This window comes from Mesoplodon densirostris, chromosome 9, assembly GCF_025265405.1.
Source record: "Mesoplodon densirostris isolate mMesDen1 chromosome 9, mMesDen1 primary haplotype, whole genome shotgun sequence".
Taxonomy (NCBI): domain Eukaryota; kingdom Metazoa; phylum Chordata; class Mammalia; order Artiodactyla; family Ziphiidae; genus Mesoplodon; species Mesoplodon densirostris.
The window spans coordinates 90141258-90165101 of record NC_082669.1 but is presented as its reverse complement, the minus strand read 5'-3'; the positions used below and the strand labels follow the sequence as shown (position 1 = coordinate 90165101).

The 23844-nt window shown below is 45.0% G+C and overlaps 1 protein-coding gene and 1 pseudogene across 1 annotated transcript in view; both read left to right on the top strand.

Moving 5' to 3' along the window:
- Positions 1 to 9753, top strand: part of RBM28 (RNA binding motif protein 28) — a 30284-nt gene extending 20531 nt beyond the window's left edge. Inside the window, exons 15-19 of the mRNA XM_060108419.1 lie at positions 1668 to 1817; positions 2130 to 2204; positions 5077 to 5336; positions 5910 to 6009; positions 8094 to 9753. Coding sequence (XP_059964402.1) covers positions 1668 to 1817; positions 2130 to 2204; positions 5077 to 5336; positions 5910 to 6009; positions 8094 to 8228 — 720 coding nt within the window. The 3' untranslated portion in view covers positions 8229 to 9753. The remainder of the gene's footprint in view (positions 1 to 1667; positions 1818 to 2129; positions 2205 to 5076; positions 5337 to 5909; positions 6010 to 8093) is intronic.
- A 6696-nt stretch (positions 9754 to 16449) lies between these two features.
- LOC132495894 (ADP-ribosylation factor 1-like) lies at positions 16450 to 17114 on the top strand (annotated as a pseudogene).
- Positions 17115 to 23844: the final 6730 nt, after the last annotated feature.

The window sequence follows — 23844 nt, the reverse complement described above, 5'->3', positions numbered from 1 at the left end:
TTGCAGCAGAATGTGAGGAAGTCTCTGCCCTCATGAATTAATTTAGCAAGCATTTATTGAATACCTGCTGTGTTCTCAGCATTATACCAGGTGCTGTAAGGTTAATTTTCTTGCAGAGAAAATAATCTGTGTGCTTTGCTTTTTAGAAGGGCATTTCACTACCATTCAGGCTCTTACCCTGTAGTAAGAGTCCTCAGTGCCCTGTGGTGAGCATAGAGAGCCACCCGGGTCTTCAGCAGTTACGTTAGACAGACTCTGGATTCACACCAAGCCTTGGTCAGGCTCTGTGTGCGTACAGAGACCTCTCCTCTGCTACCACAACACCCCTGCATACCTCTGTCATAGTACTGACTACTACAGGTCTTGTGACGGTCTGCCAGTCATTCCTCCCCCGCCAGGCTGAGCTCTTAGAGAGCAGGCGTTACCTCATTGTTCCCAGTTCTTGGCATAATACCTGGCACATAGTCATCTCTTGATTAGTGTTTACTGAATAAGTAACCTAGCCAATATTATGAATCTGCTTTGCTCTGATTCATCACCGTAAACTATTTTCCTACTCCTGGAAAGCATCTTCAAAATGTAAGGTATTGGTATTCCGGGAATTCCAGGAGAGAATATGAACATGTCAGCACGTAGCCGACACCACTCTTGGTAAAACTTGGTAACTGTCCAACTGTTACTGGCATAGGGGTGAGTTGTGTAATTTCTCATTAACATCCACAATGCTTAGTAAGAGTCTGCACATTTAACACCTGCCATCATTTAGAGAAATGTATGTGTGTTTTACAATATTTACATTATATTGAATTTTCTCTTTAATTCTTTCATATGTGTAAATATCGTGTCTCAGTAAGATAGTAAGCCTCTTGAGGATAGGAGCCTCATTTTATGCTTTTCTTGATTATCCTACAGTACATGGCACAGTTCTAGGCACAGAGTAGACACCGGACACACACCAAATGCAGCATCCATGTGTACCCAATACCTAGACTTCTCTGTTAAATGACAACTACAGCTTCCAGGAGTAAAAGCACGTAAACAATCAGTTTTCCCAAAATATCCTACTGTTCCTTGGCGCCCCAGGATGCCTATTACAGCTTAAGGATTTAGGGAAAAATCATGCCAGAGAGGATCTGAGCTCTGAGCAAAGACAGCTGAAGCTCCTTCCTGTATTCCTGAGGCTATATGTTGGGCAGGATCTTCCCCATACCTGAATTGTCTTTCTTATCTAAAGCCATCAGGCCCTTGTCCTTCCCTTCTTCAGTAATTTCCTTTCTGAGTGGTTTCTTCAGTGAGGAGATCCACAGATGGCTTTTTAGCCTCAGTGCTAACTTATACAACCTCAAGTACCACGTACCTCACAGCTTGTGTGTATTGTCGTGTCAACAGTTAGCTATTATAATTTTTCCTTGGAAAGTTTATTTATATGCTTATTTGTAGGTCTGTGTTGAGGTCTGTAAGCTCTTAGAAAGCAAGAAAATATCTGTTTAACTCGTTCTGTGCTCTCCGTAGGTGTCTAATAAAATAGACATTCATAAGTGCTATTCCAGTAAAACTCTTGTGATGGTGATATATATGAAAACTGTTCCAATAACCTGATTTCTTGTTGAAGCTGTTAAGGATCTTTAGCCTCTAATTACTGATTCTTTTTCTTGTTCTACTCATAGTGTCGGGTAATGCGAGGCCTTAAAGGAGCTCATGGGAAAATTAACGGTCAGTCCTTGGGCTATGCCTTTGCAGAATTCCAGGAGCACGAGCATGCCCTGGCAGCCCTACGCCACATCAACAACAATCCAGAAATCTTCGGGCCTCAGAAGGTGAGCCTCATCCTGTGGGGGGGAACATGTTCCTCTGAGGACCATTTGCAGAAAACCCTCTGACGTTTGTATGGTAGGTAAGAGTGGCAAGGCGTTGGAGGAGTGATCAGTGATTCAGGTGATAAGATGATTAGAAGGAACACTAAACTGGATAGACTGCTTGCAGAACTGGCCCCTTGCATTTAAGTAGAGTGAAGTGAGCAGCATCCTCTGACTTGCAAGAAAGAGGGTAGTGGTGGGACGATATCACAGCTCATTGCATGCAGAGATTAAGAAATCTAATGAATGACTTTCTGTCCCCTTCTGCCACAGAGACCAATAGTGGAGTTCTCTTTGGAAGATCGAAGGAAACTTAAGATAAAGGAACTGAGGATCCAGCGCAGCCTGGTACAGAACTGAAATGTTTTTTCTGTCTTTGTTTTTTAAATTGTAATAGTATACACATAAACTTTACTATTTTTAAGTGTACAGTTCAGTTAAAACATTTTTTTTTTCGGACCATATTTAAATTCCTGTTTTGTTCAGGTTGTGGTTCTACTCCCTTAAAGTAGGTCTCTTCCTCGTTAGGTTCTTTGTTACCCTTTACTCTTAGTTCCCTAGAACTCTGCAGGCCATCTCTCCTCTGCTGGCCTGTCTTGTGATAGCTGCACAGAATGGGGAGGAAGGAGAGAGGAGAATCAGACTGATGTTATCACCAGTCAGCAGTGCCTGTACTGCAGTGTTTGGTGATGGCACGTGTCAAAATTAATAGCCAAGGTTAAGTTTTACATTACCTGTAGATTTCAGCTCTCTCTTCCATAATTCTGTTTTCTTCTTAGATGGCTCCAGAAGTGTGATGCCTGATAGTTTTAGTACTGTTTTTAATCTAGTGTAGTATAGAGGAAAGAACAGGGACTTTGGGAACAGGAATATTCGTGTTCAAACTCAGGCTCTGCCCCTTTCTGAGTTCCTCAGCAAGTTATTACCTCTCTCAGCTTCAGTTTCTAGTTTGTAAAAATAGGATTAACATCATCTGTGTTACATGGTTGATGAGGATTAAATGAGGTAACGCGTGTAAGTTGTCTCGGTTACCGCACAGTCAGTACTCATTCTCTTACCCATCTTGCCGCAGGACGTAGAAGGCCAGGTTATTTTTGACACCATAACTCTTACAGATCTCATTGATATTATACCTTAACTTGCGTATATACCAAACATTTGCAGTGCTTTGGTGTCTTTATGGTGTATATCATGAGCATGACTTTTATAAATTTATTTATTTATTTATTTTTGCTGCGTTGAGACTTCATTGCTGCACACGGGCTTTCTCTAGTTGCGCCGAGCAGGGGCTACTCTTTGTTACGGTGCTCGAGCTTCTCACTGCGGTGGCTTCTTATGTTGCGGAGCACAGGCTCTAGGTGCACGGGCTTCAGTAGTTGTGGTCTCAGTGGTTGTGGCTCACAGGCTCTAGAGTGCAGGCTCAGTAGTTGTGGCGCACGGGCTCAGTTGGTCTGCGGCATGTGGGATCTTCCCAGACCAGGGCTCGAACCCGTGTCCCCTGCATTGGCAGGCGGATTCTTAACCACTGCTCCACCAGGGAAGCCCTGAGCATGACTTTTAGAGGAGCAGTATCAGTGGTTAATACAATGGCCCTGGGTTGGAAAAACCTGAGTTCTGGTTATTATTCAAGGCAGCTTTATTATTGTAGTTATAGAATTATTTACTGCCTAAGTCAGAGGTGATTCTGTAGCTACTGGCTTAAAAAAAAATTCAGCTGGCCTTATTTGTTGCCTACACTTATGTACATACTGATCTTTCTGTGTAAAAGTGTTCCTCTCCCCTGACTCAAGGATGCTTCTACTCAGCTTCCATACTCATATTCCACAAGTAGCATTTCCCCACCTCTCTCAAAAGAGATAAGACTTTATTACTTGTACTTCATGAAGTTCCTTAAACTTTTTTTTAGTTTTTTACTTTGTGGATGTCTCCTTTCTCCACTGGGCTGTGAGTGCTAAAAGGTAGACACTTCATTCTGTCCATCTGTACCCTTACCACTTAGAGACTGGCACATAAGAGGCACATAATAGATCTTTGTTGTGTCAGTGTGCCTATCTAGATTTCTGAGGTGAAAAGGACAAAATAACGTTATTATTACTACATTAATTTCACATGAATCTTCTTTTTCTTCCCCCACTTCAGTGCAAAATAAATCTGTAACATACTTTATGTCTTCCTTCTCATGTCATCTTTTCCCTATCTTCATTTCATTTATCTTTTCTCTAATGTTTTTCCTTTCTCTATATGGATTCAAGTTTCTGACCTGTCATTTCCCCTCCCTTAATATATTCATTTAGTATTTCTTGCAAGGCAGGTCTACCAGTGATAAATTTCTTTAAAGTTTTTTTTTTTTTTTTGGCCTCACTGTGTGTATTGTGGGATCCTAGTTCCCCAATGAGGGCTCAAACCCAGGCCCCTGGCAGTGAGAGCACTGAGTCCTAACCATGGACTGCCAGGGAATTCACAGATTTCTTTAATTTTTGTTTGTCTGAGAAAGTTTTTGTTTTTCCTTCACATTTGAAGGATAATTACATGGGTAAAGAATTCTAAGTTGGTGATTTTTTTCCCCCAAACTTTGAATATTTCCTTCTATTCTCTTCTTGCTTATATGGTTTCTGAAGGGAAATCCAATGTAATCTTTTTTTTTTTTAATCCAATGTAATCTTAACTTTGCTCCTCTGTAGGTAATGTATTTTCCCTACCTCTGGCTTCTTTCAAGATTTTCTCTTTGATTTTCTGCTGTTTGATATGATATGCCTCGGTGTACTTTTTTCTTTTTCTTTTTTTTTGGAATATCCTGTTTGGTTTTTGGCTGAGCTTCCTGGATCTGTGGTTTAGTGTCTGTCCTTAAGTTTGGAAATCCTTAGCTCTTATTACTTAAAATATTTCTCTTCTTTCTTCTCATTCCCATTATACATGTGTTACACCTTTGGTAATTGTCCCATGCTACTGGCCTATTTTCTACTGGCTTTTGCATTTTGGACATACCTGTACTTTTCCCCTATTTCTGCATGTGGAAAGGGAAATGGTTATTTTGTGTCCCCCACCCAGTAACCATCTGTTACTATTTCAGGGCCTGTGAACTACTTGCATTCACTTTCCTATAGTCTCTAACTATTTGGGGGAAGAATTGTCTTTCTCCCACCAGCTCATTCCTCTTCTGAGTATTTCCAGCAAATAAACCTCACCCAGTAACTAAATGGCATTCTCTTGTCTTATACAGCAAAAAGTGAAATCCAGGTCGGCAACTGGTGAGCAGCCCCAGCAAGAACAACCAGAGCTTGGAAAAAAACAGCAACAGAAAACAGCTCAGAACCACATGCATCAACAAAGCAAGGCCCCCATGGAGCAGAAGGAGAAGACAGGATCTGTCTCGTGGACAGGGTTCCAGACCAAGGCCGAAGTGGAGCACGTGGAGCTGTCTGATGGGAAGAAGAGAAGAAAGGTCCTGGTGCTCCCCTCACACCGAGGCCCCAAAATTAGGTGAGATGCAGGATGGCGGCTCAGAGGGTTTGTTTTGCTTCACCCTTTTTCCTCTTTGTGGCTTTGTTTGGATGAAAGGGATGCTTAGTGTGTGCCAGTCCCACATGAGGTATCTCTACACCAGCAGAGTCACTCTTGGACCAAATGGAGGCCGGAACAGGACTGGCAGAGGGGGCCTCAGAGGAGCCTTCCAGTGCGGGCTTTTATGCGATTTTTCTCTTCTGAAGAGCTTCCTCTTGTCCTGATGGCGGTCTCTGTCAGCTGAGGCCCATCCACGTGAGGTTTCTGTTTGGGATAACAGATTAGTGACGTCAAGTCGATCTTAACAAAATTTTTGTTAAGTATATGAAGGTTTTTGAGATTCCCTTGAGGTTTTAAGCTAAAACAAAAAGACAAGTATACAGATGTTGAGCCATAGGACATTCTGTTGCAGTATCCCTTTTTAGCATGATTTCTCATGGGCTTAAAAAGAGCCAGTGTAAGAAAAGGCATTTTATCTTTTGGGCTGAGAAAAATCTCAGGGGTCCCAATTAGAGGAGGAACTCAGGGTGACACTTGACCATATTGTTTCAGGTTACGGGACAAAGGCAAAATGAAGGCTCTCCCTCCCAAGAAGCCAAACCCCCAGATAAACCACTGGAAGCAAGAGAAGCAGAAATTATCTTCCAAGCAGGTAAGTTCTGTAGGCCCTGAGGCTTTGGCATGGCACAGCTCTGCCGGGGTCGGCAGCCACTTGTGCCGTGATTAGTTGTGCAAAAGGAAAGGGCTTCTGGATTGCACTTCTGTACAGGATTGCAGCTTTTTAGAGGATGTGGAGGTATACGGTCCTAAAAGTGGGGAGAATAATAAAACGAACCCCATGTATTGTTTACTCTGCTTCAACAATTATCTTCTTTTACCTACCCCCCGCCCCACCCCACCCTGTGAATATATTAAAGCGAATTCTACTTCACTTGTAAATGTGCCTCATGTGAAAATGAGGTATATTGCTCAGAAAAATATCTCAGAATTCATCTCGAGCTGATCAGGCCTTAAACACACATATACACAAACACATATTATGCCATCATCACATCTAATGAAATTAATAAGAAGCTCTTAATAGCTAATATGTAACTCATATTAAAACGTTCCCAGTTGCCTCAAAAATACATTTTTTAAGTTGGTTAGTATGAATCAGGTTCCAAACAATGTCCACACGTTATACTTGGAATTTTTTTTTTGGCCGTGCCCTGCAGCTTATGGGATCTTAGTTCCCCGACCAGGTATTGAACCTGGGCCACGGCAGTGAAAGCACAGAGTCCTAACCACTGGACCGCCAGGGAATTCCTTATACTTCGTTTTAAAATCTCTTAAATCTTTTTTTTTTCCCCTATAATATCCAGTCTTCCTTACATCCACCCCCGCTTTTTTCCATGCAGTTAATTTGTTGGATAAGCCAGTCCTTAGCCTTAGAATGTATTACATTTTGAATTTAGTTGCTTTCTTCCTTGTGCTGTCATGTAACTTGTTCCTCTAACACCCCATGTTGCCTACAAACTGGTTGTTAGATCTAGAGGCTAGATTAGATTCAAGTTCAGTTTTCTTGGCGAGAGTATTTCATAGGTGGTGCTGTGTGCTTTCTGTTGCATTGCACCATAAGGTGCATAGTGTCTGGTTGCCCCATTTTTAGTGATGCTGTGATTCATCAGTAAGTTTAGGAATTGTCTACCTTATCCCTCCATTTGTAAAGTCCCCCATCAGCCTCCCACCTAAGGGTCTTAGCACCCACCGATGATTGCTATCTAGATCCGTATTTCAATACGAGTTGCAGAATGGTAATTTTCTAATTTTATCAACGCTTTTGTGTTTTTTAAGAATATTTCTAGGAAAAGAGAATCTTCCCTCGTCAACTGTTTGGTTCCCATGAAATATCATTTGTGTAGGAAAGGCAGGGTAAATGCTTGATTTTGTTTTTTTCCTTTTATCAGTTTCCAGAGTAATGAGTCGCCCTACCAACCTCCTCTGATGACCAGTAAGATTTTTTTTAGTATTGTGAATTCCTGAGTTTTTATGTACTTGTGTTTCAGTCAGATGCAGTCATTATTCTTGTCCCATCTGAGGCCAGCAGAAGCCCCCTCAGGTTGACTCCTGCCTGAGTCCTTCTGACATGACCCTGTCTTTGATAGTGTCCTTACTTTCTAGTACAGCTGGATGTCCCAACTTATCTATTTCTTCGTCAACCCTGGCATTAGCTTCCAAGGGGCCCTAGTTCTTAATAGAAAGTGGTGGTCCTGCATTCTTGATCATTTGAAGTCAAATTTTCTTTTTTTCCTTGCCTAGTTCCTTTCTTTAAAGGGTACAAGAGCATTAGCTTCTCATCCTACTCAAGAAATCTGTGTCTCTGAGAAGCCTCTGACCCATCAGACTATCTTATAGAGCTCTCTTTGAAACCCTGTAATTCTTGGTGAGGGAAAGGGCAACAAGCAAGGCCATCCAGACTTGGGGCTGACTCATCTTGGAGGAGATTCGTGTGAACATTTGGGAATTGAAGAGGGAGAGGCCTTTGAAACACGGTACTTTAGTGGGGCCCTTCTCCTAGGCACTCCCAGTCTGATTTCTTACCAATGGATGATTCTTGCGGGGTCACTGTCTGGAAGTCCCTCTTGTGGTGGACAAGATCTCTGGACCTACTTTCTTCCTTGGCTGGCCTAAGGGTAAGGTAATACTTAGTGCTTGAAACTGATTACCTTATGTTTCCCTACCTTTCATTTGTAGGTACCTAGGAAGAAAGCTAAGGGAAACAAGACAGAAATTCGCTTCAACCAGCTGGTCGAACAGTATAAGCAGAAGTTATTGGGACCTTCTAAAGGAGCTCCTCTTGCAAAGAGGAGCAAATGGTTTGACAGTTGATGATGGTAGCAGACTGGGTTAGAAGCTGGATTGTGTGCTTCTTGGTAAAGCCTCCCCGCCTCCCCCATGTCATTTACTGAGGGAAGGAAACTCCTTGAGTGCACTGCCACTTTGGGGCACTGCGACTGGGGCACATCTGAACTTTGGTCCCTCCCTGGTGTGTGGTTAGATAACCACAAAGAGGAACCTCAGAAAAACATGGTGATGCTTCTTGCGTATTTTGTGTGAAGTTGTGTTTATAATTCTTATCCATTTTAATTCTCTGTTGCTCAAATGGAAACAATTATAAAAAGCATTCTTGACTGCTGAATTTTTAAGATGTATATTTTGTTAAGTGGCTTCTCTAAATGAGATATTTTGTGGCTTTTTGAATAACAGACTCTCCTTTCTAATATATGGGAATCCTTTATTATTTATAAACGTTTCTGATATTCCTAACTCTAATTCAGGCATGTAGTCCTACATACTGCAGGAATCGATTAAGAAAGAGCAGAGAAACATGATTTCCAACCTAATCTTTGAGGGTGGGAGAAACTTGGAAACTAATTGAGGGCGTGGGGCCTGGCCAGGAGCAACACCTGATAATTGTTTGCCAAATGAGTGGGTAATTGTTGGTAGTTAACTAGAAATCAGTTGGCAGTGGCCCACAGACACTAGCCTGGGTGGTGCTAACCTGCATTTCCTCTCTTCCAGCACCTCCTCCTGAGGACTCAAGAGAGGTGGTGGGTGGTGGAGAGAGCAGTGAGCATGGCCAGAGAGAGAGTTGGAAATACAGCACAAAGCTCTTAATTCCCCAGTCCAGTCTGGTGACGTAATAAGTGATGCTTTCTTCAGAACCATTGCTGACCTAGGGATATGGCTATTTCATTGCAGTACCTTGGGAAACTAATGAATACTCAGAAATGCCCTTAATTGGTTTAAAGATGGGTAAAAGAGAGACCATGAAAATACTGAAACCTTTTGGAGAGAACTAAAGGACAGAGGCTGTATCTCCAGAGTTACCTCGAGACAGTATGACTTGGGGCGTTCGAAATGTTCTGGCAGCAGCTTGGCAACCCATCAACCCTAGGATGGCCTGTACTCTGTGAGGGAGTCAGACACTTTATTAAAGGTTTAAATAGAAGATCCACAGCCTGCCTGGCCTCTGATCTGTTTTCCCTGGGCTAGCTGTCTGCTCACCAGACACTTTTTCCCGTAGTGTACAAATATCTATAAATTAACATTTAAAAATAATCTGAATATTTAGGATAGGTAAAAATTGGGGTTCATTTCAGATAGCTTTGCCAGATTTTCTTAGATCCAGATTTTTCTTCTGACAGGTATAGCAGCCCAGTATGTTTAAAACATCATTCAACTGCTCGAAGAGTTACTGCACAGTTCTTTACTTTTTGCCTTTATTTTATTTTATTAAATGATGTTTGAATCACTAAATTTAAAAAAATATATTGCTGAACGTTTACAATGATAATTTTGCATTTCTCCATATACTTTATCATATAATGATGTCATATGTTTTCTAAATTTCTTAAATCTATATTTAAGATACAACTATATAATAAGAATCCCAAGGAAAACAAAACTTAAACCTCAAAATTATTGTTCATCCCATTACTATTTAAGCTGCTAATTTTTGCCCATTAAAACTCCATTTTTTACGCATATTTAAAAAGCCACATACTAGTATCATTTTCATTTAAAAAGTCACTCTTTAATATATAACTTTCAGCATATGGTTATTTGTGAATATAATTTTGCAAAAAATTATCATGTCTGACAGTTTACTTTTGAAACTATTTAGAAAGCTTAAAGATGCAAAAGAAAAATAGCAAATTGGATTATATTATCTGCATACATAAAGGATTTGCATTGAACTAAATCACAGAGGCAGTTTTGGTGAATTCGTATTCAATATTGTCTTCACTTTATTACTCAAGAATATTTCTGAGCTGGATAGTGTGCCAGAACCCCTATCAGTTTTGTCAGTGAAAAGAGACAAGAGAAAATGTAATTCTGCAGGCAATGTAATAAATAAATATATACTTTTAAAGAAAAAGGACAAAGAAAATGTAAATTTGGTCTGTCTTCTTACCTATAAAGAAGGTAGGCACAGGAGTAAATTATTTTTTATGTAACATTTATTTCTAAAGTTTTACAAGATATGATTTTAAAATGGGTATATTTTATGGGTTTTATATTAATTTTTTTTTTTTTTGCTGTACACGGGCCTCTCACTGTTGTGGCCTCTCCCATTGCGGAGCCCAGGCTCTGGATGCGCAGGCTCAGCGGCCATGGCTCACGGGCCCAGCCACTCTGCGGCATATGGGATCCTCCCGGACCAGGGCACGAACCCGTGTCCCCTGCATCAGCAGGCGGACTCTCAAGCACTGTGCCACCAGGGAAGCCCCTGTTTTTATATTAATTGATACAAACATAGCCAAATACCTATGTGTATAAATTATTTGGCCAGTATCCACTCACTTCATACCTTTAAGAAAGAGAATATAAGGTCATTTGCAATAATAATAATTAACTAGTTAATAACATAAAACAAGCTAAAATAATGTTTAAAGAATGTTGACCTGAAAAAGGGTAATGATTCTCAGTGTAGGCGTTCCTATGTGGAACAAATTAATGTGTGATTTACAATACAGTTTAAAAGTACACACACTGCACAGTTCTTTAAAAAAGTAATAAGATGAATCATCCACTTTCTCAACAACCAGATTGCTTGTATGGTGCCCTCCTCTGGGACACCTCACCATGGGTTATCTGGGCAGCTTCTTAACACTTGCCTCAGGAGTATTAATGCAAGGAGAATCATGCTCATTTCTTCACTTCAGAGCCTGATGTTTCATGAAATGGAGTTTTCTGAATTAGACGTGAAAGTGGAGTTACAGACTGCTTGGTTAAAAAACAACAATAACAAACATTTCATTAACGTCCAAGACTGAAGGCCATTGATCAAAACTGTCAAGTTTCAGTAGATTTTTCTGCTTGGTTATACAGCAGCCTGACTCAGAGATACTTATTTTAAATAAAGAGCCTTAAGATTGTGTGCTGGCTGTTTCTTTGCTTTTTTGGTGGGTGGGGGGTGTGTGGAGAGGGGTAGATGGGAGACTTGGTAGTTTTGAAGACTCTGCTTTGATCCAGGGTGTAGAGTCCCTTGCTCTAGACTTCGCCTGCAGCGAGGATTCTGCTTCAGCTCTTGAAGTGAGATGTGCAGCTTCCTCTGTTACAAAGTTAGTGCATGTGAATTCGTTCTTCGAAATACTTCCAAATGTCCTTTGCTATGTTTTTGCCTTGAAAAGAGGTTTTCCAGCTAAAAATTCAGAGTGTAGAACCTCAAGGTTCCAGAGATCCCATTCTCACCATGTATTTAATCTTCAGTCATCTGAGGAACCAGGAGGTCAAATATGCCTCTGTGAGTGCTGGCCACCCAGAATCATCAGTCACAGGCCCTCTGGCTGATCCACGAGGCTAGTTCTTTGCTTAATATTCCTCCCACTCACTTTTTTTTTTAATTTTATTTTTTGGCTGTGTTGGGTCTTCGTTTCTGTGCAAGGGCTTTCTCTAGTTGTGGCAAGCGGGGGCCACTCCTCATCGCAGTGCGCGGGCCTCTCACCATTGCGACCTCTCTCGTTGCGGAGCACAGGCTCCAGACGCGCAGGCTCAGCAGTTGTGGCCCACAGGCTCAGTTGCTCCGTGGCATGCGGGATCCTCCCAGACCAGGGCTCGAACCCGTGTCCCCCGCATTAGCAGGCAGATTCTCAACCACTGCGCCACCAGGGAAGCCCCCCACTCACTTTTTGAGAAGTGACTGACGGGCATCTGCCAATTCTGTCATATAAGTGGCAACTCTGCCCACTCAACTTGGAAAGTTCCTGAAACTTCTCCATGGACTGCTCCGTCATGGTAGTAGCCACATCATCAGACTGAGGATGCCCAAGATAAGTTTGTATTTCAGTTTGTCTCAGATGTTGCTCAACTATGCTTTCTCTCAGTCCTAATGGTGCTTAAAGGGCCAGGATGAAACATTGCTTTGTCTCTCTCAGGCAGAGTGAAAATTTCCAGACCTCCCTTTGCCCAAGGTTGACTGATTTAGAAGTTACATGCATGCATTGTCTTACTTTGGTTCTTTCTTTCTTGTCCTGATGTCTCGTCCTTTCCAGGATTAATTGCAGAGTCTGAGACTGCTCATTGATTGGGGTGTTATTCAGTGGTCTAGACATGTATGAGTTATAGGTACAACTGCAGTTACTTTAGCTTTTGATTCTGAACTGGTGTTTGGCTGCAGACAGGCTTCTGTGCTTATGAAGTAATACAGTGGGAAGAATGTGAGGACACAGACTGATTGAGCCTGGTAACCAATTCTGAGAAGGAAACTGCAGAGTCACCAGAATACCTTTTGGACAACCCCCAAATGGAGCATCTTGATAGATGGCAAATCCAGTTTTCCTTAGGCTCGTCCATGCTGCCCAGAGCCTGCTGCCTTTTGTCAGACGAATACTTCACTGCTACAGAGTCATCCCGGAATCTCCTTCCCTGGCCGTTTGATGGAAGGAAAATCCTTTCTGTCCTTGAGGGCAGGGACTGTATTTTACACTTTTCTATGTACCCTGCAATACTTAACAATGATTTACACATAGTAGGAGTTCATTTAATTCCACTGAACTCACTGGAACAGAAGGCCATCTGGTCCAGGGAGCTGCGTTTGTGAAGGACAACAGAGTCATTTCCTGAGGTGATGTATGTGAAAGGGCCCCAAAATACAAAGTGATAGAAGAATAAACTGCTGGTCACAATCCCTTGAGCACACCACCTGTGTTCTTTTTGCTGTGCCTTGTCCACACCAATTTGTCCTTCTCCACTCACGTGCTATCCAGCATTTCTCCCTGGGAACCTCATCCAACCCAAGGCACTGTGGTCCCTCCCTTGGTCCCTGACACTTTCTGGTTGACGTCTACTCACTTGACAGCATATGCGACTGTGGCTTACGTGTCATTTCTTTAGATCTTACTTCCCCAAGTAGATGGAGCCCCGTGATGGCAATCCCAGCCCCAGGGCGTGGCCGATGGTGTCCTTAGTGATTGGCTGTTGAGGATGATGAAGATGAGGGGTGTAGCAGACAGTCACCTGCTGCAGTGAACTCTCCCCAGCCTATCATTGAATGTATTTTCTTTTTTCTTTCTAGTTCAGCCTCGTTCCTCATAGTAGGTGCTCAGTTAATGTCAGTTCCTGTCACTCCTTTTCTTTTCATCTTCCCTGCTCTACTGTCTGGGCCTCAGTCTACCAGCAACTCCCCTCATATGTTGCTTAATCTGCCTTGTGGCCAGAACCCATCACATTCCTGTCCCCCGCTGCCCGAGGGACTCCCAGCCCTTATGCACAGGGCTGAATGTTAAAGGCTGTATGTGCAAAAACCCTAGCAAAAGCAGCTCATTCTCAAGTGTTGCCTTCTCACTCTCAACTTCTCTCCATTTTTCCCTCTCCTCTCTCCTGGGTCTGACACTCCACTGTCTGCATGCACTTTTCAACCAAAAGATACTCAAATACTGGGCTTTTTTTTTTTTTTTTTTTGTGGTACGCGGGCCTCTCATTGCTGTGGCCTCTCCCGTTGCGGAGCACAGGCTCCGGACGCGCAGGCTCAGCAGCCACGCTTCACGGGCCCAGCCGCTCCGCGGCATGTGGGATCTTCCCGGACCGGGGCACGAACCCGTGTCCCCTGCATCGGCAGGTGGACTCTCAACCACTGCACCACCAGGGAAGCCCAATACTGGGCTTTTGATGAGGTTTTCCCTTTGGAAGCTAGTGCAGGAAAGATGCTTTGTATTCTAGCCCGCGCTGGGGAAGACCCTATCGTGGCAGTTGGCACCTCAGATGGAGGAGGAAGTCCAGAACATTGTTCCTATACTACTTGCAATGAAAGGACCGGATTTAGATGCACCCTTCTTATAAGATAGTGTGATATTGTGATTTACAATAAGAAATATATATATGGTCTTTGTCCCTGTTCCTGGAACAGAGCTCCTAAAGCCCTTGGAATTTCCTGTGCAGAGAGCAATAGAGGTCTCTTTTGTTATGTTAAATAAGGTGACTTGGAAAGCCCCTAAGGATGCCATTGCAGCCAACCCAGTGATTAGAGGGTTGGAACATATGGCCCTCCCGGCCCCCACCCCATCTCCCATGCAGGGAAAAGGGCTAGAGATTGAGTTCAGTCATCAGTGGCCAATGATTTAATCCATCACCCATTTGAGGAAGCCTCCACAAAACCCCGAAAGAACAGGGTTCCAAGAGCTTCCGGGTTGGTGAGCATGTGGAAGGAGATCTGGGGACAGTAGCTCACTTGGAGAGAACATGGAGGCTTCCTGCCCTTTCTCCATACTTTGCCCTGTGCATCTCTTCCATCTGGCTGTTCCTGACTTATAGTTAACTGGTAATCTAGTAAGTAAAATGTTCCTCTGGGTTCTGTGAGCTGCTCTAGCAAATTAGAAGGGGGCCACTGGAACCTCTGATTGGTCAGGAGCACAGGTAACAACCTGAACTTGTGGTTGGCTTCTGAATTTGGGGGGTGGGAGTCAGTCATGGGGGACCCAGGCCTTAACCTGTGGAATCTGACACTATCTCCAAGTAGATAGTGTCAGCATTGAGTTGGAATGTAGGACACCCAAGTTGGAGAATTGCGTGGTGTGGGGAAAACCACACACATTGGGGTTGGATGCAAAATCATAATTGGTGTCAGAATTATAGATAATATTCTTTTAAAAGCAACCCAACAAACATCCTTCCTCCACTAGTGTGGTGGCCATCCGTTGCCAGAGTATGTGAATTTGTCCAGCCCTCATGGCGCTGCTACGAGCTCCGCCTCAGGGCCCTAGGGAGCAAAGTAGGCCTGTGTTACTTCAGAGGTGGGTAACGCCACGAATGAACAGCCACTTAGAGGCAGAGTGTTCTGGCTGCTTCCAAGCCAGCGGGCTCCGCTGGAAGTCCGAAAGCAACCTCCCTCGTCAGATCAGACCCCAGGCCCACCTTATGTGTTACGCAGGTCAGAGACCACGATCTCTTTCAGAGACGTGGCAAATTGAGGCCCAGACAAGGAAGATGGCACGGGATGAGGCTGGGATACAAGCCCAGGTCTTTTGACACCTGGGCCAGTGCTCTGGCCTCACCCGATCTCCGCTGCCGCCTGGCCTGCCCCCCTCAGGGCCTCTGTTTCCCCCTTGGCACAAGAGACAGTTCCCTGTAGGAGTGTGGGCTTCCTCTGCCCTGCCCGTCACCAGCTCTGCGATGTTGTGGCTTAGAAGAACCCATGGCTGTCGAGAGACGCAGAGCCACAGCCATGGCCTCTGGATCAAAATAGCGGAGTGTGGGCAAAGGCAGGGCTGAGGGGCTGCCAGTCAACTTCAGCCTGGGATTCCGGGGGCCGTCCACCCCATGGGAAACGGGAGCCAAGACCCATGGGGTGAGTAGGGGGAGGGATGGTGGGCTCCTCCATCCCCTCCTGGCTTGAAGCTTTTCTCAGGATGGGAGAGACAGAACGAAGGAAAACATCTCTCCCCTTCTCATTTCCCTTCCTGATCTTTCCCAGGCGGCGTGGCGACAGCCTGGTCATTTGAGAAGTGGATGAAGCTTCCTTGAGGGAAGGGGGTCTGGCTGTGACAGGTTTTCAATCCAGTTTTGCAGTATTGTGCTCATGGTGCCCCCTTGGGGGCCGCTGGGTTTGGACATTGCTCCTTTCTCATGAAGGCTGGCTGGGCAGGGCTTTCCTATCATCTCAGGTGATCTTCACAACAATCCTGGCTGAGATCGTTGAGGGGCAATGGTTCCCACCCTAGTCTCACAGCTGATGGAAACAGGATGACACTCCTAGGATCCCTTGGCCGCTGAGCTAGGACCAGGGCAGGGCTCCAACCTGGCCCAGGGCTCTATCTCTGGGGCCTTTTACGGAACTTTTATTTGAAACCGCTTTTTGCCAGGTACACCAAGTGTTTTTAGGGTAAAGAAAGGTTTCTCTTTTTCACATTACATAAGAAAAGGAAGGACATTTTCATCCTCACCTGGTCTTTGGATGGCAGTGAAACATTTTAAAACTTCCCACAGAGCGAAACCAGCACCTGCCTCGGAGCAGGAGCTGCGCTGCGGCCGCCCAGGGTTTCTCTGGCCAGTGTTGCTCCCACGGGTCTACAGCGTGGGGCACATCTTTGCAAACCTCTTCAAGGGCCTTTTTAGCAAAAAAGAAATGCGCATTCTCATGGAGGACCTAGATGCTGTGGGAAAGACCGCCATCCTGTACAAACTGAAGCTGGGTGAAATCGTGACCACCATTCCCACTACAGGCTTCAACGTGGAGACCGTGGAATATAAGAACATCAGCTTCACTGTGTGGGCGGCCAGGACAAGATCCGGCCTCTGTGGCGCCACTCCTTCCAGAACACACAAGGTCTCATCTTCGTGGTTGACGGCAATGACAGAGAGCGTGTGAATGAGGCTCGAGCGGAGCTTAGGAGGCTGCTGGCAGAAGACGAGCTCAGGGACGCCGTTCTGCTCGTGTTTGCTAACAAACGGGACCTCCCCAATGCCGTGAATGTGGCCTAGATCACGGACAAGCTGGGTCTGCAATCTCTGCGCCACAGGAAGTGGTACATTCAGGCCCCCTGTGCCACCAGTGGGGACGGGCTCTATGAGGGACTGGACTGGCTGTCCAATCAGCTCCGGAACCAGAAGTGAGCTGTACTCCTCTCTCCTCCCCTCTCACTCCCTCCTTCTGCCCTCGCTTTACTCTCATGTGGCAAACGTGCCCCTGGGGTGTGAGTGCCAGAAGCTGTCTCCATGGTCGGTCACAGTGTGCTTCACCATGCTGTAAATGTGCAGACGCAGCCTGCAACTGGGTTTTTATCTAATGTAAGTAGTTTTTGTTTCCAATGAGGCAGTTTCTGGTACTCCTATGCAATATTACTCAGCTTTTTTTATTGTCAAAATAAAATCGTCCCACTGTTTAGTACTGAGAAGGGATTTTAGGCACATGGGTCATCCAGGAGTCACTGTGTCAGACAAGCCCGATGCTCCTCCCCTGGGCTTTAGATCTGTGTTGAGATCCATTTTGGTGGTTGTTTTTTAACCTAAACTCAGTGCATTTTTAAAAATAGTTACAAATACAAGATAAGGAGAACACTTGAACACACAGAAGGGAGAAATGTGCCTAGTGTAGGTTCTGCAGTAATGGCCTGAGTACGGTCCACCAGTGATCTGTTTCCTGTTGGGAACGTGAAATGGGATAGAACCAGCCATGATCCATTCTGCATGGTCACAGTAGGGTCCCTGTGATTTGCTCTGTCTTGAGTCATCCCACACCCCATAGCGTCTGTGTTTGTTTCTGTGCTTACATGGCTGCCCAGGAGATGGGCTGGAGGCTGCATCCACTGCTCTCAGACCCCTTGGAGGAACCCCAGCCTTTTCTGGGGTCAGCATGGGCACTTTGGTTGGGATACTCTGGTTTGAGCGGGAGCCCTGCAGTCCCCTTGCTTGCCTGCTCTGGGCTCTCTGGGGGTCTCACCAGCAGGAGCGCGGGTGGTCATCCTTGAGCCCCAGGCCCTCGGAGCCCCTGTCTAAGTGTGCTTTCACTCCCTCAGCCTACAAGGGTCAGATTTGCCATCGAAAAATGATAAGCTCTACTGTTTTCTTTTGTATTTTGATAAACACTGAAGAAGCTGGAGCTGTTAAACTTTATCTTGGGGAAAACCTCAGAACTGGTTTATTTGGTGTCGTGGAACTTCTTACTGCTTTCAATACACAATTAGTAATCAACTGTTTTGTATACTTGTTTTCAGTTTTCATTTCAACAAACAAGCACTGTAATTACAGCTATTAGAATAAAATCTCAACTATTAAAAAAAACTTCTTGTAATCAATAATGCCAAGTTTTTATGATAAAGTATTAACTTAAAAATTAAGTCCTTTGCTTGACCAGCTCCTTTCTCCCCTATCCCAGGGCAAAAGACACCAGTGTTCACATATTTTTGTAGTTGTTTTCCTCCCTCTCTCTCTCTCTCTGTCTCTGTTTCCTTGGCTACCAGAAGCCAGATGTACTCATGCATATCAAAATAGGTGAAGAAAGACTTTGAGTGGTGACTATATTTATTTTGTGATTTCTTTGGCAGTAGCCAGGACGCCATACCTTAGTTTTGCATTGGGGTTTGCAAATATCGAAAGGGTGGATTGGCTCTACTTGGTTTTATAACTGCCTTTCCTGGAATTCTGCAGACATCTCCATTCCCCTGGAGGTCAGATAATGGCTATTTATTTTCCATAGTCATGAAAACCTCTGGGAAGAGCCATGGCAATTTGACAAGGACTATTGAAGAGACATCAGGATTGAAGTGACTGCTCAGGGAATCACATACCCTTGCTCCTATCTGTGGGGACAGCTGCCAGCCAGGCTCTCCTGTCCACAGCCAGCTGTGCACGGGTGCAGCTGGCGAAGGGGAAGAACCCTTTGCCTCCTTTTCTCTCTGCAAGAGGATGGGTGCCCTAAACTCAAATAGAATAGTTCATAACAGCAGCTGACAATTGCTGAGCACTTACTCTGTGTGGCAGGCATGTGCTAAGGGTTATCCCACTGAGTAAAATGCATATCCCATCCCTATCCCCACGGCCAGAGGCCAGATGAAGAGGACAGAAGGGACTTAAGTCTCTCTGTAGGAAGGCTAGAGGTCCCTTTCCCTCTGCTTGCAGACCTTCTGGGACGGGAAGCTCACCACCTGTCCCAAGCATGCCACGCATTTTCACACAGCTTGAAACACATGTCCACACTTGGCTAATTAACTGAGCACCCAGAGCGCCTATGAATCCTTCAGTGGTGCCCTTGAAAGTCTATTACTGGGTGTGCCCTCCCTGCTAGGGTGTGAGCTGCAGGAGGGTGAGTGGCACGGGGTGTCTTTCCTTCCGTCTGCTCAGCCCACAGCCATGCTTGGTAGCAAGCAGGTGCTTAAGAGAATGCATTGAGGGCGATCTCCAGAGGTGGCCCCCAGCAGGACCCCAGTCTTTCCAGGAAGCATGAGTGTTCTGGGGCTGGGGTGAGGGTTCTGGGGAGGGTCCACATAGCTCCCAGTGACCTGCTGATGGGCCTCTGGGTTTTGAGCTCCTTGGTGAGACTTAGGCAATTTAGGGTCTTAACAAGGGACCCATGTTCGTCTTTCCCAGGGAAGCAGTGAAGGATCTGAGCTGCTCCAGGTGGGCGAGGGACAAAGGGGGAAAAGCAAAAGGCCAGGGCTCCTCCCAAGAGATTCCAAGTTCTGGAGGACAGGAAGCGTGAGGAAACTCACCCTCTGCCCACCTTCACAGCCCAGTTCCCCAGGATAAAGGCAAAGAGACAAGGGGGTGACCTTGGACAAATCACTCAGACCCTCCAGTCTTCTCTTTTCTCATCTGTAAAGCAGAGGCGATAAAGCAACTTTGCAGAGTAATTAGCACTAAATGAAAGAGCCGTTGGAGGGGAGTGTGGAAGTTGACGGTGAGGCCCACAGCACCTGGGACATGGGGGAAGAAGGGTCTCTGGGATGCCTTTTGCCCTCAGTGACCTGAGTGAATTCACAGGAAAGAGGAGAAAGGATGATTGTCCTAGAAGGGTTTTGCCCACCTCCAGATAACTGGCTAATTTCCACCTCTCTCCTGCCTGGGTTTAGGGAGCCCATCCTGTCCTCAAGGGAGCAGTGACCCCACCTCGGCCTCTGCAGGGAGATCCAGACACGTGGGCGAGGCTCTGTTCCCAGGGCAACCTGCCCTCCTCGGAGACTGTCCTCTCCCCCAAACTGCAGGGAGAACAAGTCTGTCTCATCTTGACGTTTTACCTCTGTAAGGAGCTGGCTAATGCCATTTGAGGAGGTCCTCGGGGTTGAGTGCCGTGAGGAGACAGCAAAGAAGGGGCACCCAGGCCACCCTACTTCCTCCTTTGCCTGAGGCAGTCATTGCTAACTCATCACTTCACTCCTACCATCCAGCCCAGCCTTGACCTCAGCATCTGTTTCAACAAAAAAGTACAGGCAACCATACAGACAATTGGAGTTGGCATGTGAGGTGAAATCTACTTGCCAATGTTGCTGTAAGGGAGCATCCTTCTTTGCCAGAAAGTAACCCAATATTAATAACTGTCTCTTATTGAGCTCTTGTTTCATTCCAGGCATCGTGTCGTGTTTCATGGGTATGAGTATCTTCAGTCCTCACAAGGTCAGGAGGTAGATGCTGTTAGCGTGCTTATTTAATGATCTAATGAGGCATGAGGGAGGTCGCACCTTCATTCACTCAGCAAGTATTAATTGATCACCTCTAGGCGTGGCAGAGGGCACTGAACTGAATTGAGTTCCTGCCACCTTGGAGCTCACATTCTATCGACCAAGCCCCAATTTAAAAGATACTGTTCGTGCTTTGTGACCACCTAGAGGGGTGGGATAGGGAGGGTGGGAGGGAGACGCAAGAGGGAGGAGATATGGGGACATGTGTATATGTATAGCTGATTCACTTTGTTATAAAGCAGAAACTAACACCATTGTAAAGCAATTATACTCCAATAAAGACGTTAAAAAAATTAAAAAAAAAATAGGGCTTCCCTGGTGGCGCAGTGGTTGAGTGTCCGCCTGCCGATGCAGGGGACACGGGTTTGTGCCCCGGTCCAGGAAGATCCCACATGCTGCGGAGCGGCTGGGCCCGTGAGCCATGTGAGTCCAGAGCCTGTGCTCCGCAACAGGAGAGGCCACAACAGTGAGAGGCCCGTGTACCGCAAAAATAATAAGAAGAAGAATAAAATAAAAGACAGTTTTACAAAATAATAAAATAAAAGATACTGTTCCCCTGTCCCTCCTAACCTAGGTCCTCAGACACTGAGTTCCCTTCCCTGGAGGCACCATGTTAGGGTTTCTTTTTTTTTTTTTTTGGCCACACCGCTCGGCTTGCACTCCGACCAGGGATTGAACCTTGGCAGTGAAAGTGCCGTGTCCTAACCACTGGACCACCAGGGACGTCCCATTTTAGGGTTTCTTGTGGGTCCTTCTAGACAGACGCTGCACTTACAGGCACCTAAGTATGTACAGTGGAGAATATTGCACTAGGTGTTTTGCACCAGGGGTTTTCCTTTTTATGACATCTCTTGGAGATATTCCATTCTTTTTCATGGCTGCATAGCATTTGATTATTTTGGAGTGAAATTCCTTTTCATTCCTCTTCAAGTTTTTTCTTAGCTACTCTTGCGTATGTATTTCTTCTGAGTAAACTTTAGTACAACTGTGGCATGTTTAACAAGAAAATGACAAACCTCTTTGGACTTTTGACTGGACTGTGTTTAATCTCTGGTTTAACCCCACAGTACGTTCACTTTTCCCTCTTAGGAATATGCCATGCCTTTCCGTCTAATTAATTATTTCATGTGTGTTAGAAAAGTTTGTACATTTTTAAGATCTAGTTTTCCTGTTTCCCACACTTGTTGGTAAAATCAATCCTGGGTATTTTTGTTACTGTTGATTGTTTTGTGACTATGTTCTCCACCCTCCCATCCACCCACCCTCGTTGTATTTTCTAATTGGTTATTGGTAGTTGATGAGGAAGCTATTGAATTTTGCATGCAGCCACTTGATTAAATTCGCCTGTTAGTTCTAATAGCATTTCAATTTATTCTTGTAGGCTCTCTGGAGCCTTTTGCACAGACCAATTCAGATGAATAATTAATTCTCCAGCTGAGTCAATGACCTACCCTAAATCAGGTCTCTTATAAATTTAGGAGTTTGGCTGAAGGAGAAGGCTGTGTAAATGCAGTGTGAATAAGGGTCTTGGAAAGTTCTGGTAGCCTCCAAAAAACTTACAGTCTTTCATTCATAATTTCATTGTTCAAAATATGTCCTAAAAAAGTGATCAGAACTGTGAACAAAAGAACTTAGGAATCAAGACGTGTATTGCAATGCATTTTATTTATAACAGTGAACCTTGGAGACAGCCTAAATGATTAACATTAGCGGATTGGTTAGGTCAATGTTGACTCTGTTTTCACCTGTCTCCTGATCCTCTCGGTCTACCCACTCCACCCCAGGCCTCGACTTCTCCCTCAGATGCAGCCTCACAAATCCCACTGCCTGCAGAAGGCTCTGATTTTATTTCAGAGTCCGCCTGCATAGGTACTTGCCCCAGTCAGAGCTCAGCCCCCTCTTCCTCTGACTAGGTCAGGTTGCTGGGAAACACTCTGAGGCAGAGATCTGTGTCTGGTTTTCAGGGAGGACTTTAAGAGCAGCATCTGTCAGGGAGTGAGGGAAGAGGATTGGGCAGCAGGAGAGTTGAACTGTGATATAGTCACAACAGAGTCACCAGCTGATCCCATGAGGAGATCTAAAGCTGGGATGGCCCTTCAGAGTTGTCCCAAATAGAGGTAAGGGGGCTGGGCTCTGGAATCCCTCACATGACCAGCTGTGCTTTGGGAGGGAGCTGTGCTTTGAGGGGGGTGGAACTTTGGGAGAGGACTGTTTCTGGGGGGACACCCAGCTGTGAGCAGCCAGCGCTGCCAGGAGGGAAACAAATGCCTTCATCTGGAAGGAGGCGCTGGATGACTGTGATGCTTCATTTTACATGTCAACTTGACTCAGTCGTGGGGTGCCCAGATATTTATTTGTTTATCTATTATTCTGGGTGTGTCTGTGAGGGTGGTGTTTCTGGATGAGATTAACATTTGAATCCAAGTAGACTGAATAAAGCAGATTGCCCTCCCCAGTGTGGGTGGACCTCATCCAATCTGTTGAAAGTGGGTATAAAATAAAATGTTGAGTAGTAAAGGATTCTTTCTCTCTGCCTGACTGTCTTTGAGCTGGGGCATCAGACTTCTCCTGCCTTCGGACTCAGACCAGGACTAGAACTTACACCACTGGGTCTCCAGCTTGCTAACTTCAGATCTTGGACTTCTCACCCCCATAATTGTATGAGCCAATTCCTTACAGTAATTGTAAATGAGATCTATAACTGTATTTGTATCTATATCTGTATATCTTATTGGTTCTGTTTCTCTGGTGAACCCAGTGGCGCACCATAGCATTCATACACCTGTTGTGGTGGATTAAAGGTGGCTGCAAATTCTTTGCTAATCCATCCATTGAGAGGTGGAAAGTATTTCTCCTTTCTTATATATGAGGTGGCTCAGTGATGGCTTTTGTATTAGTCAGGGTTTTCCAGAGGAGAGATGGATCGATTGATCTATCTATCTATCTATCTATCTGTCATCAAGATATATTAGGGAGAATTGGCTCATGTGATTATGGAGGCTGAGAAGCCCCACAATCTGTAGTCTGCAAAGTGGAGACCCAGGAAAGCTAGTGGTGTAATTTAGTCCGAGTCCGAAGGCCTGAGACCCAGGGGAGCCATTGGTGTAAATCCCAGTCTGAGGGCAGGAGAAGATGAAATGTGATGCTCCAGCTCAAGTAGTAAGGCAGAAAAAAGGGTCAAATTCCTCTTTCTTCCACTTTTTGTTCTATGCATGTCCTTTACTGAATCCGCTGATTCGGATGCTAACCTCATCCAGAAACACCTTCACAGACACACACAGACATAACGTTTAACCTGGGCACCCATGGCCGGTCAAGCTGACACATGAAAG